The 20,797-nt window shown below is 43.7% G+C and overlaps 1 protein-coding gene across 1 annotated transcript; it reads right to left on the bottom strand.

Annotated features, from left to right (window-relative positions):
• Positions 1 to 4,710: 4,710 nt before the first annotated feature.
• Positions 4,711 to 20,737, bottom strand: p4ha3 (prolyl 4-hydroxylase, alpha polypeptide III). The gene is given in 13 exon segments (XM_071358649.1): positions 4,711 to 6,197; positions 10,657 to 10,753; positions 11,550 to 11,618; positions 11,922 to 11,984; positions 12,941 to 13,100; positions 13,573 to 13,637; positions 16,900 to 17,076; positions 17,372 to 17,535; positions 18,011 to 18,062; positions 18,216 to 18,365; positions 19,319 to 19,548; positions 19,697 to 19,851; positions 20,379 to 20,737. Coding segments are annotated over 13 exon segments (1,644 nt in total). The 5' UTR covers positions 20,570 to 20,737; the 3' UTR covers positions 4,711 to 6,126.
• Positions 20,738 to 20,797: the final 60 nt, after the last annotated feature.

Below are 20,797 nucleotides of genomic sequence, written 5' to 3' on the forward strand. Positions count from 1 at the left end.
ACAAAGTCTGCTGCCTCAGTGTCTTTAGATATTTTTGTCAGATGTTACTATGGAATACTGAAGTATAATTACAAGCATTTCATAAGTGTCAAAGGCTTTTATTGACAATTACATGATTGATGCAAAGAGTCAATATTTGCAGTGTTGACCATTCTTTTTCAAGACCTCTGCAATCCGCCCTGGCATGCTGTCAATTAACTTCTGGGCCACATCCTGACTGATGGCAGCCCATTCTTGCATAATCAATGCTTGGAGTTTGTCAGAATTTGTTGGTTTTTGTTTGACCACCCGCGTCTTGAGGATTGACCACAAGTTCTCGATGGGATTAACTTCTTATGGCTGCAGGGGCAGTATTGAGTAGCTTGGATGAAAGGTGCACAGAGGTGCCCAGAGTAAACGGCCTGCTCCTCAGTCATAGTTGCTAATATATGCATATTATTAGTGGTATTGGATAGAAAACACTCTGAAGTTTCTAAAACTGTTTGAATTATGTCTGTGAGTATAACATAACTCATATGGCAGGCAAAAACGTGAGAAGAAATCCAACCAAGAAGTGAGAAATCTGATGGTTGGTCGATTTTCAACTCATCGCCTATTGAAAACACAGTAGGATATGGATCTGTTTGCACTTCCTACGGCTTCCACTAGATGTCAACAGTCTGTAGAACCTTGAATGAAGCTTCTTCTGTGATGTGGGGCTGAATGAGAGGGGAATGAATCAGTGGTCTGGCAGAGAGCCAGGTCCTGGTCACGCGCATTCCACATGATATCGACTTACTTTCCATTACTTCTATAGACACAAAGGAACGTTATTGAATATTTATGATAACAACATCCTAAAGATTGATTCTATACTTAGTTTGACAAGTTTATTCGACCTGTAATATAACTTTTTGAAGTTTTCGTCCGACGTTCGGCTGGACCTGCACGAGCGTTTGGATTTGTGTACTAAACGAGCTAACAAAAGTAGCTACTTGGACATAAATGATGGACATTACCGAACAAAACAAACATTTCTTGTGGAAGTGGGAGTCCTGGGAGTGCATTCCGACGAAAATCAGCAAAGGTAAGTGAAGATTTATAATGCTTTTTATGAGTTTTGTTGACTGCACAATTTGGCGGGTAACTGTATGGCTTACTTTTGTGGCTGAACGCTGTTCTCAGATTATTGAATATTGTGCTTTTGCCGAAAATATTTTTGAAATCTGACACAGCGGTTGCATTAAGAACAAGTGTATCTTTAATTATATGTAAAACATGTATCTTTCATCAAAGTTTATGATGAGTATTTATGTTATTTGACGTGGCTCTCTGCAATTTCACCTGATATTTTGGAGGCATTTCTGAACATGGCGCCAATGTAAACTGAGGTTTTTGTATATAAATATGAACTTAATCGAACAAAACATATGTATTGTGTAACATGAAGTCCTATGAGTGTCATTTGATGAAGATCATCAAAGGTTAGTGATTCATTTTATCTCTATTTCTGCTTTTTGTGACTCCTGTCTTTGGCTGGAAAAATAGCTGTGATTTTCTGTGATTTTGCGGTGACCTAACATAATTGTTTGTGGTGCTTTCGCTGTAAAGCCTATTTGAAATTGGACACTTTGGTGGGATTAACAACAAGTTTACCTTTAAAATGGTATCAGATACATGTATTTTTGAGGAATTTTAATTATGAGATTTCTGTTTGAATTTGGCGCCCTGCACTTTCACTGGCGGTTGTCATATCATCCCGTTAACGGGATTGCAGCCATAGTCTGGGGAGTTTCCTTGGCCATGAATCCAAAATATCGATGTTTTGTTCCCCGAGCCACTTAGTTATCACTTTTGCCTTATGACAAGGTACTCCATCACACTGGAAAAGGCATTGTTCATCACCAAACTGTTCCTGGATGGTTGGGAGAAGTTGCTCTCGGAGGATGTGTTGGTACCATTCTTTATTCATGGCTGTGTTCTTAGGCAAAATTGTGAGTGAGCCCACTCCCATGGCTGAGAAGCAACCCCACACATGAATGGTCTCAGGATGCTTTAATGTTGGCATGACACAGGACTGATGGTAGCGCTCACCTTGTCTTCTCCGGACAAGCTTTTTTCCGGATGCCCCAAACAATCGGAAAGGGGATTAATCAAAGAAAATGACTTTACCCCAGTCCTCAGCAGTCCAATCCCTGTACCTTTTGCAGAATATCAGTCTCTCCCTGATGTTTTTCCTGGAGAGAAGGGGCTTTTTTGCTGCCATTCTTGACACCAGGCCATCCTCCAAAAGTCTTTGTCTCACTGTGCGTGCAGATGCACTCACACCTGCCTGTTGCCATTCCTGAGCAAGCTCTGTACTGGTGGTGCCCCGATCCCGCAGCTGAATCAACTTTAGGAGACGGTCCTGGCGCTTGCTGGACTTTCTTGAGCGCCCTGAAGCCTTCTTCACAACAATTGAACCGCTCTCCTTGAAGTTCTTGATGATCCGATAAATGGTTGATTTAGGTACAATCTTACAGGCAGCAATATCCTTGCCTGTGAAGCCTTTTTTTGTGCAAAGCAATGATGATGGCACGTGTTTCCTTGCAGGAAACCATGGTTGACAGAGGAAGAACAATGATTCCAAGCACCACCCTCCTTTTGAAGCTTCCAGTCTGTTATTCGAACTCAATCAGCATGACAGAGTGATCTCCAGCTTTGTCCTCGTCAACACTCACACCTGTGTTAACGACAGAATCACTGACATGATGTCAGCTGGTCCTTTTGTGGCAGGGCTGAAATGCAGTGGAATTTTTTTGGGGGGGATTCAGTTCATTTGCATGGCAAAGAGGGACTTTGCAATTAATTGCAATTCATCTGATCACTCTTCATAACATTCTGTAGTATATGCAAATTGCCATCATACAAACTGAGGCAGCAGACTTTCTGAAAATTAATATTTGTGTCATTCTCAACACTTTTGGCAACGACTGTATGTGTGTGCATAAGAACAATTCTCCACAGCCCGAGTGGACGCTTGCAACTTGGTTGAAATACAATAGCATCATACAGTTGAAGTCGGAAGTTTACATACACTTAGGTTGGAGTCATTAAAACTCGTTTTTCAACCACTCCACAAATTTCTTGTTAACAAACTATAGTTTTGGCAAGTCGGTTAGGACATCTACTTTGTGACACAAGTCATTTTTCCAACAATTGTTTACAGACAGAATATTTCACTTATAATTCACTGTATCACAATTCCAGTGGGTCAGAAGTTTACATACACTAAGTTGACTGTGCCTTTAAACAGCTTGGAAAATTCCAGAAAATTATGTCATGGCTTTAGAAGCTTCTGATAGGCTAATTGACATAATTTGAGTCAATTGGAGGTGTACCTGTGGATGTATTTCAAGGCCTACCTTCAAACTCAGTGCCCCTTTTCTTGACATCATGGGAAAATCAAAAGAAAACAGCCAAGACCTCAGAAAAGAATTGTAGACCTCCACAAGTCTGGTTCATCCTTGGGAGCAATTTCCAAACGCCTGAAGGTACCACGTTCATCTGTACAAACAATAGTACACAAGTATAAACACCATGGGACCACGCAGCCGTCATACCGCTCAGGAAGGAGACGCGTTCTGTCTCCTAGAGATGAACGTACTTTGGTGCGAAAAGTGCAAATCAATCCCAGAACAACAGCAAAGGACCTTGTGAAAATGCTGGAGGAAGCAGGTACAAAAGTATCTATATCCACAGTAAAACTAGTCCTAAAGCCAGACTACGGTTTGCAACTGCACATGATGACAAAGATCGTACTTTTTGGAGAAATGTCCTCTGGTCTGATGAAACAAAAATAGAACTGTTTGGCCACAATGACCATCGTTATGTTTGGAGGAAAAACGGGGATGCTTGCAAGCCGAAGAACACCATCCCAACCGTGAAGCACGGGGGTGGCAGCATCATGTTGTGGGGGTGCTATGCTGCAGGAGGGACTAGTGCATTTCACAAAAGAGATGGCATCATGAGGTAGGAAAATTATGTGGATATATTGAAGAAACCGCTCAAGACATCAGTCAGGAAGTTAACGCTTGGTAGCAAATGGGTCTTCCAAATGGACAATGACCCCAAGTATACTTCCAAAGTTGTGGCAAAATGGCTTAAGGACAACAAAGTCAAGGTATTGGAGTGCCCATCACAAAGCCCTGACCTCAATCCTATAGAACATTTGTGGGCAGAACTGAAAAAGTGTGTGCTAACAAGAAGGCCTACAAACCTGACTCAGTTACACCAGCTCTGTCAGGAGGAATGGGCCAAAATTCACCCAACTTATTGTGGAAGGCTACCTGAAACGTCTGACCCAAGTTAAACAATTTATAGGCAATGCTATCAAATATTAATTGAGTGTATGTAAACTTCTGACCCACTGGGAATGTGATGAAAGAAATAAAAGCTGAAATAAATAATTCTCTCTGCTATTATTCTGACATTTCACATTCTTAAAATAAAGTGATGATCCTAACTGACCTAAGACAGGGAATTTTTACTAGGATTAAATGTCAGGAAATGTGAAAAAAACTGAGTTTAAATGTATTTGGCTAAGGTGTATGTAAACGTCCGACTTCAACTGTACGTGTCCTGTGCTCACATTTTAGACAGGTCAACTATAAATAGTCCGCGGAATGTACGCATAGTAAATATTATTTTTTGTATGTTTTGTTTTAACTGCTTAGTAATGAGGCAGACATATTTTTGTTGAAGTTATTTATTTTGAAATCATAAAGTTTGAGAATTCCATAGAAAAAAATGTTCTTGGTTGGAGAAACGCCAAAGGCATAACCTTCATCCTCCATGCATTTTATCAAACATGGGCCTCCTGTCAATCCACTCCAGGGGGAACAGTCAAGGTCTACTGTTAAGGAATGCAGCTGGGAGAATGTAGCATTCCTGTAGTATACGACCTCTGTGTTTGTATCTGTGTGTGGTGTGTGTGTGTAAAGGGTAGGGGTGGTACGGGGTTGTGTACCGGAGGGAATACTTCCTTACATCCCAGCAGGCAGAGATATTATCCTTGTTGAACCCCTCTCCCTTCAACAGTCCCTGTCACTCAAAAGGCAGCACCCAGCCCAAAGAGAGGGAGCCTACAGTACATTTCACTCCTCACTCGCTCATAGACTAGGTGTGAAAGCTGGTATGCACTCTTTTCAGAGGTGTTTTGACCTACATACAAACACATATTTTGGCTGGCTGGTATGCAGCTAGATACCCAGGATTTGTAGTGAGGTCAGAGTACTAAAGCAGATGCATTCATCCAATCATCTGTTTTACAGACCATGACTAATTAATTATGCCTCTGAATGGGAGCTAGAAGACACAACAGGTTTGACTCATATGCACCCCATTAGCTACAAGGAGATGAGCAATAGAGAGCACACCAAATGTCAGCAAGCCGCTCAGTGGGAGAGACTACTACCTCATCTCCTTTGGTTTCCTGAACTGACAGCATGAATGGGAAAAAGTCACAATAACCTTTTTCCTCAATCACAGCGCTGCTCTTAACTACATTCTTAAGGTGTGAGATGGTTAGAGAAATATAATTCTAACTCAATTCTAATGGTAAAGATCAGCGCTGTGCTAATGAGATCAGTCCGTGTGAAGCGTATCCTGACAGATTCAGTGCATCAGTTTTCAAAAGGCTGCATTATACTTATTTTTACATTTATTTTCAAACAAACTGACAAACAGCCTAGCAGCGTTAACTGAAACCAGCCCAGTGTGTGAGTGTAGAGGCCTCTCTCGCTCTCTCTGCTCCAGCAGGGACTGACTGGGGAGTAGGAGCAAGAGGCCACTCTGCCTTTGGGGCTGATTGCCAAATGCCCTCCTCCCCCACCACCACCTCCTCCTTCCCAAAACCAAGTCAGCCCCCTGCCATTCCATCCCCCTCCAGCAGTGTCTGTGCTCCTCGTTCCCTTGTGCCTGAAGCTCCAATCACAGATGCAGGCTGCTCTTTGGCTGCCTTCCCCTCCCCCAGCCTCAAGCGCTCTCGCATGCTCTCTCTTGCCCCCTCTCTCGTTCCCTCCCTCTCTGCCTGCGTGGCGCGCACGGCTCCATTGTGGAGGCTGGTTCTTGTACTCCAAGCGGTCCCAGCAGCTGCTTTCTCTCTTCTCACTCCTCAGGATTTGGGCTGCAGCGTCTCTGGAACTCCTGGCCGTGCTCATGGATCCATTTGTTAGCCACTGGAACAGGGCATGGACAACAGAGAGTATGTGTTAGTAGTGTATGTCACAGAGTAGTCAAATAAACATAAAATATAATATATAGGTGTGTAAAATATAAATATAAAGATGCTGTTCTTCCACTAATCTCATTGCAACTCCCCTCCAAGTCTCCGACCACTACCTTGTATCCTTTTCCCTCTCGCTCTCATCCAACACTTCCCACACTGCCCCTACTCGGATGGTATCGCGCCGTCCCAACCTTCGCTCTCTCTCCCCCGCTACTCTCTCCTCTTCCATCCTATCATCTCTTCCCTCTGCTCAAACCTTCTCCAACCTATCTCCTGATTCTGCCTCCTCAACCCTCCTCTCCTCCCTTTCTGCATCCTTTGACTCTCTATGTCCCCTATCCTCCAGGCCGGCTCGGTCCTCCCCTCCTGCTCCGTGGCTCGACGACTCATTGCGAGCTCACAGAACAGGGCTCCGGGCAGCCGAGCGGAAATGGAGGAAAACTCGCCTCCCTGCGGACCTGGCATCCTTTCACTCCCTCCTCTCTACATTCTCCTCTTCTGTCTCTGCTGCTAAAGCCAATTTCTACCACTCTAAATTCCAAGCATCTGCCTCTAACCCTAGGAAGCTCTTTGCCACCTTCTCCTCCCTCCTGAATCCTCCTCCCCCTCCTCCCCCCTCCTCCCTCTCTGCTGATGACTTCGTCAACCATTTTGAAAAGAAGGTCGACGACATCCGATCCTCGTTTGCTAAGTCAAACGACACCGCTGGTTCTGCTCACACTGCCCTACCCTGTGCTTTGACCTCTTTCTCCCCTCTCTCTCCAGATGAAATCTCGCGTCTTGTGACGGCCGGCCGCCCAACAACCTGCCCGCTTGACCCTATCCCCTCCTCTCTTCTCCAGACCATTTCCGGAGACCTTCTCCCTTACCTCACCTCGCTCATCAACTCATCCTTGACCGCTGGCTACGTCCCTTCCGTCTTCAAGAGAGCGAGAGTTGCACCCCTTCTGAAAAAACCTACACTCGATCCCTCCGATGTCAACAACTACAGACCAGTATCCCTTCTTTCTTTTCTCTCCAAAACTCTTGAACGTGCCGTCCTTGGCCAGCTCTCCTGCTATCTCTCTCAGAATGACCTTCTTGATCCAAATCAGTCAGGTTTCAAGACTAGTCATTCAACTGAGACTGCTCTTCTCTGTGTCACGGAGGCGCTCCGCACTGCTAAAGCTAACTCTCTCTCCTCTGCTCTCATCCTTCTAGACCTATCGGCTGCCTTTGATACTGTGAACCATCAGATCCTCCTCTCCACCCTCTCCGAGCTGGGCATCTCCGGCGCGGCCCACGCTTGGATTGCGTCCTACCTGACAGGTCGCTCCTACCAGGTGGCGTGGCGAGAATCTGTCTCCGCACCACGTGCTCTCACCACTGGTGTCCCCCAGGGCTCTGTTCTAGGCCCTCTCCTATTCTCGCTATACACCAAGTCACTTGGCTCTGTCATATCCTCACATGGTCTCTCCTATCATTGCTATGCAGACGACACACAATTAATCTTCTCCTTTCCCCCCTCTGATAACCAGGTGGTGAATCGCATCTCTGCATGTCTGGCAGACATATCAGTGTGGATGACGGATCACCACCTCAAGCTGAACCTCGGCAAGACGGAGCTGCTCTTCCTCCCGGGGAAGGACTGCCCGTTCCATGATCTCGCCATCACGGTTGACAACTCCATTGTGTCCTCCTCCCAGAGTGCTAAGAACCTTGGCGTGATCCTGGACAACACCCTGTCGTTCTCAACTAACATCAAGGCGGTGACCCGTTCCTGTAGGTTCATGCTCTACAACATTCGCAGAGTACGACCCTGCCTCACGCAGGAAGCGGCGCAGGTCCTAATCCAGGCACTTGTCATCTCCCGTCTGGATTACTGCAACTCGCTGTTGGCTGGGCTCCCTGCCTGTGCCATTAAACCCCTACAACTCATCCAGAACGCCGCAGCCCGTCTGGTGTTCAACTTTCCCACGTTCTCTCACGTCACCCCGCTCCTCCGCTCTCTCCACTGGCTTCCAGTTGAAGCTCGCATCCGCTACAAGACCATGGTGCTTGCCTACGGAGCTGTGAGGGGAACGGCACCTCCGTACCTTCAGGCTCTGATCAGGCCCTACACCCAAACAAGGGCACTGCGTTCATCCACCTCTGGCCTGCTCGCCTCCCTACCTCTGAGGAAGTACAGTTCCCGCTCAGCCCAGTCAAAACTGTTCGCTGCTCTGGCACCCCAATGGTGGAACAAACTCCCTCACGACGCCAGGTCAGCGGAGTCAATCACCACCTTCCGGAGACACCTGAAACCCCACCTCTTTAAGGAATACCTAGGATAGGATAAAGTAATCCTTCTAACCCCCCCCCCTTAAAAGAGTTAGATGCACTATTGTAAAGTGGTTGTTCCACTGGATATCATAAGGTGAATGCACCAATTTGTAAGTCGCTCTGGATAAGAGCGTCTGCTAAATGACTTAAATGTAAATGTAAATGTAAATGTAAAAAAGAGTTGTTAAATATTCACTGACATTAAAATCCCCAAAAAGTGTAGACACACATTTTTATATAGATCCCTTGTATAGAGCCATCAATTTTTTTACTTTAATTTTTAATTTTTTTATTTCACCTTTATTTAACCAGGTAGGCCAGTTGAGAACAAGTTCTCATTTACAACTATGACCTGGCCAAGATAAAGCAAAGCAGTGCGACAAAAACAACACAGAGTTACACATAAACAAACGTACGGTCATTAACACAATATAAAAAAATCTGTATACAGTGTGAACAAATGAAGTAAGGAGGTAAGGCAATAAATAGGCCAATAGAATTTAGCAATTTACACTGGAGTGATATATGTGCAGATGAGGATGTGCAAGTAGAAATACTGGTGTGCAAAAGAGCAGAAAAACAAAAACAATTACGGGGATGAGGTAGGTAGTTGGTTGGATGGGCTATTTACTGATGGGCTGTGTACAGCTGCAGCGATCGGTAAGCTGACGCTTAAAGTTAGTGAGGGAGATACAAGTCTCCAACTTCAGTGATTTTTGCAATTCGTGCCAGTCATTGGCAGCAGAGAACTGGAAGGAAAGGCAGCCAAAGTAGGTGTTGGCTTTGGGGATGACCAGTGAAATATACCTGCTGGAGCGCGTGCTACGGGTGGGTGTTGCTATGGTGACCAGTGAGCTGAGATAAGGCGGAGCTTTACCTAGCAAAGACTTATAGACGACCTGGAGCCAGTGGGTTTGGCGACGAATATGTAGTGAGGGCCAGCCAACGTGAGCATACAGGTCGCAGTGGTGGGTAGTATATGGGGCTTTGGTGACGAAACGGATGCCACTGTGATGGACTGCATCCAATTTGCTGAGTAGAATGTTGGAGGCTATTTTGTAAATGACATTGCCGAAGTCAAGGATCGGTAGGATAGTCAGTTTTACGAGGATATGTTTGGCAGCATGAGTGAAGGAGGCTTTGTCGCGAAATAGGAAGCCGATTCTAGATTTAACTTTGGATTGGAGATGCTTAATGTAAGTCTGGAAGGAGAGTTTACAGTCTAGCCAGACACCTAGGTATTTATAGTTGTCCACATATTCTAAGTCAGAACCGTCCAGAGTAGTGATGCTAGTCGGGCGGGCGGGTGCGGGCAGCGAACGGTTGAAGAGCATGCATTTCGTTTTACTAGCATTTAAGAGCAGTTGGAGGCCACGGAAAGAGTGTTGTATGGCGTTGAAGCTCGTTTGGAGGTTTGTTAACACAGTGTCCAAAGAAGGGCCAGATGTATACAGAATGGTGTCGTCTGCGTAGAGGTGGATCAAAGAATCACCCGCAGCAAGAGCGACACCATTGATGTATACAGAGAAGAGAGTCGGCCTGAGAATTGAACGCTGTGGCACCCCCATAGAGACTGCCAGAGGTCCGGACAACAGGCCCTCCGATTTGACACACTGAACTCTATCTGAGAAGTAGTTAGTGAACCAGGCGAGGCAGTCAATAATGGGAAATGGGGCCTTGTTATAATCTTAGTTCAAATACATGAACACACAGTAAAATAAAAAATAAAAAGTATATACTTTCTCGTTTAAGTGTCTCTCAGATGCAGCCACTCACATAATGACTGATTCCCCTCTGCGTTTCCTTTAGCCTTGTCACTGACTGTGGGATCCAGGATAGAGTTAAATGTGGAATGGAGGCCCACATGTTTAGCATCCCAGAGCTGTGCTCAGTGCCTGACCTCTTCTCTATATTGTCCCCAACTCTATCTGTATAATGCAGTGCAGATGTGGCCCCAGGCTCCTGCTGTGACTTCAGTATGACAGGCAGGGGCTACTGGAATAGACGTAGGGTCCTTAGCTTTCCACATCTGACACTGCTCACTGTACCTGTGTGTTTTTCTATAGGAACTATGTGGAGTTCCCGGTTGTCTCATTAAAGCCTCTTACCCCATTTGTCCCCAACAAGGACAGGGCAGCCAGCATGCAGAGTGTCCCCATCTCCTTGACCGTTCCGATGGAGGTTCCACCAGAAGAGGGCAGCATTCTGGAACACAAGAGACATTGGAAATGTGTCACTAAAAACATTGGAACAAAACATTTCAAATCGTGTCTGGATCTTGTGGGCCACTATCGTGCCTGGAATTTGTATGGTCTCCTCCTCTACTTGACAATCCTAAGCCATTGTACCTCAATGAAAATTAAATGTTGTATATATATGTATGTTAAAATCCCACGTGCATAGCTGTGCTCCAAGTACAACATATTTGACATTGATACGAGGGAAAAGGTGCCCAGTGAGAGAGATATTTTGAGGATAGGAACACTTGAGGATAGGAAGTGAAACCTCAATAAAATCCAGATTGATAGGTTAAAACCTAGTGAGGTCCTGTGTCTTTTCAACAGCAGCTCATTTATTAAACCAAACACCACACCAGGGCCCTGGTCAAAAGTAGTACACTATAAAGAGAATTGGGTGCCACTTGGGACACTACCTATGGCTCCTCTTTACTCATCAGGCCTACTGTCATAAGAACAGTCCTACTCCAAACATCTTAAGAAATGATGTGACCTTTCTGAGGAAAGAATCTCTTATTATTCTTGATGCCATATTAACACATGCACAGGGTGAAGGTTTAGGAGGGTATGTGTTCTGGCTTGAAGCAATTTTGATGGGTAAACAAGAAGGTAAAGCCCATGTCCAAAATAGAATCCTATTACCTATAGAGTGCACTACTTTTGACAAACAGACTGGTAACAAATAGTGCACTCTGTAGGGAATAGGGTGCCATTTGGGACACAGAACAAGTTTAGCCAGCAGCTGATGTGAGCAGTGGATTTACCTCCACAACAGGAACGCTAAAGTTAGCGTGGATGAAGGCTGTGGACCCACCTGCGTCCACAGAACTGAGCTGTGGAGGATGACAACATTCTCACTGAGTTGTGTCTAGTCTAGCCACTGTGCGCACGTAAAAGAAAAGCCATCCATGCCGGAATAAGGAGTGTGGAGTTTGTCCAAATCTCACAAGCAGACATTCTTTTTCATACCACCTTAACTTGAAGTTTGACATCTCATTGCAATTTCAATAAGAAAATACTGAATTCTAATTCTGATTGAAGCGATATAGCGTACAGTATCTCCAAAGATGCCTTTACTGTATATCCACAAATGAGACAAGCATGCACATAACAGGATAACAAGATAAAACACGTACGTATATCATGAAGGTTGCCACTCGATTCCCAGTGTTGAGCCTAAAAAGGGGGCTTGATGCTGACTGGTTACATGTAGAAAATAGTACACATAAATATATCATGTCCTTACCATGGCTACGTCTCAAATGGCACCCTATTTCCCTGTACAGAGCACTACTTTCGACCAGAGAACTATGAGCCCTGGTCAAAAGTAGTGTACTAGGGCAGTGGTTCCCAAACAGTGGAGCGAGGGTCCCCCTCCCCAAAATAAGTTGTCATGTCAGTTATTGCAGACCTTAGAGAGCTATTTATATCTTGTCAAAAATTTTCAGATCAACTAGCCCATGTCAGCTGACGTTTTGTAGCTAGGTTTTTTAGTCCATAGATTTTGGATTAATGTTCGAGTCACTCAAATATCACACGAATACACATTAGACATGGCAAAATCTATAGAATTGCCAGAAAATTTCCTTTAAAACGGCAAAATGTTCTCTACAGCCATGACAAAATGTGTATAATTACAGAAAATAAGCTTTAAACCTGCAAAATGTTCTCTCCGCCAGCAAGAGGGGTGTGAGCAGTTTGTGGAATGAACAGGGCTTGTGCCCATATAAATAGACGTGGCGCGCACAGGGGGGGCGCGGGACGTTCCCCAATGCAGGGGGGGTGACAGGTAGCCTAGTGAATAGAGCGTTGGGTAACCGAAAGGTTGCTAGATCGAATCCCCAAGCTGACAAGGTAAAAGTCTGTCGTTCTGCCCCTGAACAAGGCAGTTAACCCATTGTTCCTAGGCTGTCATTGTAAATAAGAATTTGGTTCTTAACTGACTAGTTAAATTAAAATAATATGCTGGAAGGGTGAAGAGTGTAAAAGTTTAGGAACCCCTGTACTAGGAAATAGGGTGACGTTTGGGACACAGCCCATCACTCAACACTAACACACAAAATGAGGGTTCACTATTGCATGAAGTGTTAATTAATTTAGTAAATGTAGGGTTTATTCAAGATGTACTGTTCTAAAGATAGAGAAACCCACTCACCGTTGCATGGTCAAAATGAGGTTCATAGTGTCCTCCAATCCCATAGTTCACCACTTGGAGGTACTCTGCATACGGAGGCTGCACATTGAGACTTGTGAGCAAGGTGATTCTCTGGTCCAGCCTCCCAATGATAGGGTGGGCTGTGTTCTTTAGCCATGCACTGAAAAACAAAACACAAACTCTCATAATACAGATAATGTTACTGTCTTGGTTTGAGCTCGACCTGATGTTATGTACACTCTGTCTTCTGACAGGTGGCGTCATTCCTACTTGATGTGCAGTCCTCAACCGATCAATGCAGATTGACTCGTCGTGCTACCTGATGTAAAACAATAATGTACACTTCACCTTCCACTGATACTGTAGGTTCCAGAGGTGTTCAGCTACTTTCCATTCAAAGGTTAAAGTTTATCCCACAGTTAACTATCATACATTACATGTTATAACTAATAAGCCTGAAAATCACATGTGCACCATAAAATTAGCCCAAGCATTTCATAGTGTTATACAGTATATTCACTGGTTGCTGTGAGGGTGCATTGTTCTGCTGGTGCTTTTATTACTGCTTTCAGTGTTATGAAAAGGAACTGTAAACTATACATTTAATAGTGACATGTTTCTGATAGTAATACCTCTTGCTGATGCGATACTCTGCAGTAGCCTGTTCCTCTCCAGATGCCACCACAGATCTCCTTAACTTATGGCACAAAAAGAAAGAAAACGTTCAATACTCAATCATTTTATACAGCAGTAACTTTGACTGCCATTTCTATCTACACCCTCTCTAAATACTTTGAACTAGACAGCTAATAGTAAACCCTTGGAGCGAAGCATGAACACCTGAATACCAATGCTCAGGCAATGATGTATGTGTCTATGTGCTCAGGGCAAGGAGTACTGCATGTGCTCCAGGCTCCAAATGACTAATACTCCAGCTGCAAGTCCCAAATGGCACCCTATTCCCTATATAGTGTGCTACTTTTGTAGTGCACTATATAGGGAATAGGGTGCCATTTGAGACAGGCCAGGCCTGGTTTTAATCAACCCACCAGAGCGCCATGAAATGTTGACATAATGAGTGGAGGGATTTTAATTTGAAGAAGGGGTGGAAAACCTGTTGAACAATGCCAAAACATCCCAAAATCTAGGAGATAATTTGGGTTACAGAATGTCGCCAGAAAAACTGAGTCAGCCAATGGACGCTAGTGGGAGGAGTTGTAGGAGGACAGTCTCATTGTAATGGCTGAAATTGAATAAACGGAGCGAAGTCAAACGTTGTTTCCATATGTTTGTGTTTGATACCGTTCCATTAATTCCATTCCAGTCATTAAAATTAGCCCATCAGTACAACGCAGACTCAGAAGTTGTCACTGCCGTCCTAAGGAGGAGACCAAGGCGCAACGTGGTAAGCGTACATTCTTCTTTATTAAAAGAACGAACACTGAACAAACGAACAAAATAACAAAACGAACCATGAAGCTAATATGGATAGTGCAGACAGGCAACTAAACATAGATCAAGAATCCACAAAACCAAAAGGGAAAATGGCAACCTAAATATGATCCCCAATCAGAGACAACGATAAACAGCTGCCTATGATTGGGAACCAATTCAGGCAACCATAGACATACATATACCTAGACTACCAAAACCCCTAGACATACAAAAAAAACTAGACAATACAAAACTAGCATACCCACCCTCGTCACACACTGACCTAACCAAAATAATAAAGAAAACAGAGATAATTAAGGTCAGGGCGTGACAGAAGTTATTCTTTCAAACCAGCTTGATGGACAAATTTCAGCTCTTTTTGGCATGCATTATCAGATTTTATACAACGGGTGGGTCTAATCCTGAATACTGATTAGTTAAAAGCGCATTCCAGCTGGTGTCTATTCCACAAATTGCCACCGGCTAAATCTATGACGTTTAAATGCCCATTTACTCTGTTCCATCTGACTGCGCAATCCACTGTCTCATCAGCCCAGGCAGGGAAGTTATAAACTTGATCTCCACTACAAAAAGAATCTAGACATTATCTCACATTTCTTCTAGACTAATATTTAGTTTTCAACAGCGGAGATTTGTATAAACCTCACTGTCATTGTTTCAATATTCAAATTCGATCTCCAACTGTCCAACAGTAATGTAATGAACGTGTAGGGGTCGGGAGTCGAGACGAGAGAGAGAGAGAGGCAGGCAGCGTTTCTCAGCCAGTCTAAATCATGAATCAGCTGGCATCGTTTTTATAGATGAATACAAAGAAGTATCAATTGAAAAAGGTCAAACGAAACGAAGTGCAACTAGTTTGCAGTCTTTCCAGCTTCAGTTTGAAGTGATTGTGTTAGCTATGTTGTTGGCTAGCTCTTCTAAACAACAGTGTCCTAACGAGAGAGCACATTTTCTATGCCAGGCAAAATCGTGGCTCATTAGCTCATTGTTATGGATGTATCCAAATAAACGTCACTAGAAAACAGCTTAAACAAATGCAGCTACTGTTGTTATTCTGTATGGCAATTGAACACTTAGAACGAACGACTGGGTCGCGTCCATAGATACAGAACAAAAAGAACGAACGAAAGGGTTGCGTCTCTAGCAACCCTAGATTTGTGTCGGGACTATATCTTGTGGAAGGATGAAATCGTACGAATAAATTCATCAAAATAACGTTTTTTAATGAAAATATGTCAATCATTATTTGAATATGCTGGTAACCAGTTGAATAAAAGTGATTATGTCCTCAAAGCCGGTGTTTGTTGGATATATTGGCACTGTTTGCCGGCTTGTTCTCGGGCCTAACACCGGTGCCAATATATCCAACAAACACCGGCTTCTCAGGCATGATCACTTATTTGTTAATATTTGTAAATATTGCAACCAGGTCACAGAACAGAGACTGAGCCTTTCTAAAGCCCTTGATAGATGAAGTATTTGAGATCACAAACATGCAAGAATAGAAAGATTACTATATGATGAAAATCCTATCATAGCCTGCCAATGTAATCTAAGCTGTAACTATTACTTGGGTGATAAACTAGGACATCAGTGGTAGTCTAAGCAGCCAGACCCCAGGGGAAAAAAGCAGGTTGGAAATTTCCTAAAATAACCGTTATCCCAGCAGAGCCAAAACGAACAGTGTTCTGTGTGTAGAGTCACTCTTCTACACAATCTTTACTGGAGTCATAAAATAGGTGTCACGTTCCTGACCTGTTTTCTCTTGTTTTGTATTTATTTAGTATGGTCAGGGCGTGAGTTGGGTGGGTTGTCTATGTGTTGTTTTCTATGTTGGGGTTTTGTGTGTTCGGCCTGGTATGATTCTCAATCAGAGGCAGCTGTCAATCGTTGTCCCTGATTGAGAATCATACTTAGGCAGCCGGGGTTTCACGTGTGTTTTGTGGGTGTTTGTTCCTTGTTAGTGTTTCGCCACACGGGACGGTAATGGTAGTTTCATTTTGGTTATTTTGTATCGCATATTTGTTTTCGTGTATATTAAATCACTATGGAAACTAACCACTCTGCATATTGGTCCGATCCTTCTCGCCTCTCCTCGTCCGATGAGGAGGACGATATAGACTATCGTTACAATAGGCCGTTGACATGGTAATGCATTTAATAATGCTTCATATGCGCAAAAACTAATCATGACACAGGACGGTCTCTTCTATCAATTATGTTATTTAAAAGACACTCATCATTTTGAATGGACTTGGAAAGTGAATGTGGTAATCAGAATCAATGTTATGACAATGGAATCTGGGGCCATATGCATCAAGCGTCACAGAGTTGGATGGCTGAGTTAGGATCCATTTAGCCTTTAAGATCATAATGAATAAGACTGGACAGGGAGGACTGGATCCTAGATCAACACTTCTTATCCGAGATGCTTGATACATACTGCCCTGATAGGCCTTTTCTGAGTAAAAGGGGCGACACCATGACAGTAGATAGACACTCACCCCTGTCTGGGCGAGGTCCCTGATGCGCTCTGCCTCTGAGTCAGTGATGAAGCTGTGGTAGAGGACCACATACGGCTGCAGGCTCAGCAACTCCCGTCTGATTGGCTGCAGTAGTAGCCCAGGACTGTCATTGTTGAAATAGTCACAGAACAGCCGGGGGTTTTCATAACGCATTGGCTGTGAGGAGAGAAGGGCATCTGAAGTCATTACTGGATCCGAAACATGGGAAGAAAGCAGCAGTATTTTCTTTTCATCCTCAGAACTTAAAAAATATTTTCGTTCTCTATGAGCTCCAGAATGTAGCCAAGTCTTAGTTTTCCACATATGGTGGCTCATGTGGTGTCGTACATGTAAAAGGACAGTATGATTTCAGTTGCTGTTTGGAGCATTTCTAAAAGCAAATGTATCGCTCAATTGCTACCGCATATAGCCGGCTGGGTGGAGGAGATTACAATATCATAGATGAGTATACCGGAGTGCCCTGTGTCCGACACAGTCTCTCGTAGGTGTTCCTTGTCCGTAGATAGGTGGTGTTGGGCCTCTTCAACCCAGTGTCAGCGCTCAGTGATGGTGGATTGTCAACAAGCAGTCGCTCATACTTCTCTACATTCTTCAAAACTCTCCTGTTCATGGGATCTTCAGGAAGGGAATCATGTTAATACCATCAATATGATACCATGAGTTTGGAGAAACAAATCACAACGTCCAGTTGGTAAAATAGAAACAAGCGAGCAGTACAGATGTTCCTGGTCAATGTACGTAGTATTATTAAAAGGAGGCCTGAATTGTAAGGTCCAGGTCCACGTCTGCATTATGCACAGTAAGTATATAGTACTTCAGGGTTCAGCTACCGTATGGGGAAATAGGCTGATATACAAAGCAGATGGTGACAATGATATATGTAGTGGGATGTTTTTTTATGGATTGGGGCAGTCCCACTCCTTTTTCAGAATGTTATTTTTATTGGACAGGATAAAGAGAAAGGAAGTGGGTCGGAGTAAAACCCATGCTCGCAACGGAACATACTATGTGCGATCCAGAGGCAGCAGTTTAGACCGCTGGACCACCCCAGGCCACTCTATAGTGGGATGCTTTAACTAGACAGGCTTACCATGGTTCAACAACTCCTGAGAGAGACTCAGTGCATAGGAGATGTTTCCTGTCTGAAGCAAAACAAAAAAGTAACATTTGGTCAACAAAATGCTGAAAGAATCACATCTGTCCACAAATACTATTTTCAACCAGTAGGTCTATTTTATAAAGAATCACATTCAAAATCAAAATAACTTGTATTTCTATGTGCAACATAGACACACCTTGAAGTGAGAGAAGGCCAGGTGATCCAGAGCATCTTCCAGAGTTCCCTCATTCTCTGGGCTCCATTCCCCCCCTGCCCTTCGGAAAAGACGCACTGACTCCTCCAGCCACGGCACTGAGTGGTAGTAGTCCTCCAGCTCATAGGCAACCTACGATACAACAACAGGATGTTAGCATTAGAAAACAACAGAAAGCTTTTATAATGACAAATTGAGACACATTCTTTTCCTGAACAGTCATACACCATACTCAAAATATATGTTGGAAGGAAAGAGTAAACACCTTTTCAGCATTGTAAATATCATTCTCTCACATCTAGAGCTGTAGAGAAGAGAGAGCGACGTAAAGTAAATGTAGTACTATGATTGTTGATGGTGGCTGAGGCTTTGTACGGGCCCTGGAAACGTGGCAAATATAGCTAACCCTTAGATAACCCTGCTGGTTTTAGCAACTAGGTTTTAGCCACCACAAAAGTGCAGTTGACGAACTATTACTGCATGCAACATGCCAAACGGAGCATCTGTTTACACATGGTCACAGTCAGATAATCCTGGTGTTAGCACAAGTGAAGGCAAAGGCCCTTACTCCACATTCTTAGACTTCCCTAAACAGATATGATGTATTTTTCATACTGTGTCTCTCCCACACAGTGCCACTGTACATAAACAGTAGGATACATTGAGGAGTGACTCATCAGGAGGAAGACTTCGTCCGTCTTCCAAATGTCTCCAAATGTCACCCTATTCCCTTTATTGTGCACTACTTTTGACCAGGACCCAAAAGACAATGTACATTACACACTCAACACAACACATACATTGCACATTACCCTTATCATACACACTTCTCATAAAGCCACATACTGTAAGTAATACATATTGTACATTCCCTTAGTCAGTGGCGTACTATTGACGTTCAGGTATGATGGACATGGGAATGAAGAAGTGCTTATGCCTGTTCAGCTTACGTGTGGGATTTGTGTAACCATTGGCTGGAGGGAGCTTTCATCATTGTTAGATCTATACGAGACAGTGTGCAAGAGGAGAAGGGTGGAGAATCAAGTGCAGCCAATGATTAAATGGGTGAGTTATTGGTGGCTTACCTTCCCAACCAGGAAGCAGTCATCCCCAGAAAGAAGAACAGATATTGTGGGACTGTAGATGTCAATGGGGTTGCCGTTAGTGATCCTCTGGAAGTGACCTCTCACAAGTCCCCCCACTTGAAGGGCATACACATCCTGCAGTCTCATCAACCCATTGGCCGCCCCCTGAAGGTCCTCCAGTTTTGGCAAGCTTCCCTCCTCCTCCACCTCCTCGTAACCGGACCTAAAGGCTGAAACACAACACGGGGGGAGCGAGTGGGGGTGGGGTGACGACAGAACACAAAAAGTGGGGATGGACCTTTGTCAAACTTATGTCCCAGGTTATGTCAGTTGTAAGGACCAGATTTGTTTTTAAAGAGAGTCGTAAAGGGAAACAACCTTGGGTGTTCTCTTGTGCTTCATCACTGTAGATCAGATTAATCCACTCGGACTACAAGCGCTTGATAAGAGTGAACGCCACCAAGGGGTTTGCCATAGCAGCTGATGGTCCATTGTACACCTCACTGTGCAATTCTGACACCTTTGCATAAAACCTGCAGAAAGAGTCTATAAGTGCTAAAGGTTTAGAGAGAATATCACCCTATGGTGATACCATGGTAGATGGACAGGGGGGAGACAACCATGCAATGATATATGCATGAGGTTTTACATTGAAATCAAACTGCCCCTAAATCAGTATAGAATGCATCTTGAGTTTTGATAGGTTTTAGAAGGAACTTAACATTAGTAATTAGTCATTATAATGTTATTAAGTTCCTTCTAAAGTTACCTAAAGGATGGAGGTGATTCATCAATGGCATATGTTCTGAAGGAATACAAAGGCCTAAGTATGAAGATAATCGTAGCCTATCATGAAATTATATGGAACAACATACAATAAAGAACACATAGCCCAAACATATAGCTTACTAATTTTTAGACACAATTATTTAGCAATATTTGTTCTCTCTCTTTCTAAAACCACACACTCTAAACCTTAATAATTAAGCCTACAACATAAATGAGTGATAAGCTATCAAGCACACGTGCATCATGACAACGTTCCCTGTCTGTTACTCACCTTTTGATGTCTTCAAGTCTCTCCGATTCGTGTTCAATATAAGTTTCTAAATGATCAATAAGTTGTCTTTCAGCAATGATGGCTTGTTTGACGTTCAATAATGACGTATACATCTCACCAAAAGATAATGGTATCAAAATCATATTGATTATAACACAGACTGAGTAAATGGATTTGAAATAATTTTGCATTTTGCGCGCGTATGATGCCCTCGATGACGTTTAAAAAGTTGCCTAGGCAACTATATAATCTCTATCAATGGGTCTTGCTTTAAATGTATTAAATGTAGCGCAGTTTCTTGTTTGAAACCACTCAAACCTGCCCTACGGGAAAGCTTAGCTCGGTCCTGCGGTTCTGTGTGATTCTCCGCAATGTTCTTTCTCAACAATGCGTGCTGCTCACACCTGAGAGATCAGCTT

This window comes from Salvelinus alpinus, chromosome 22 (genome assembly GCF_045679555.1).
Source record: "Salvelinus alpinus chromosome 22, SLU_Salpinus.1, whole genome shotgun sequence".
Classification (NCBI taxonomy): Eukaryota; Metazoa; Chordata; class Actinopteri; order Salmoniformes; family Salmonidae; genus Salvelinus; species Salvelinus alpinus.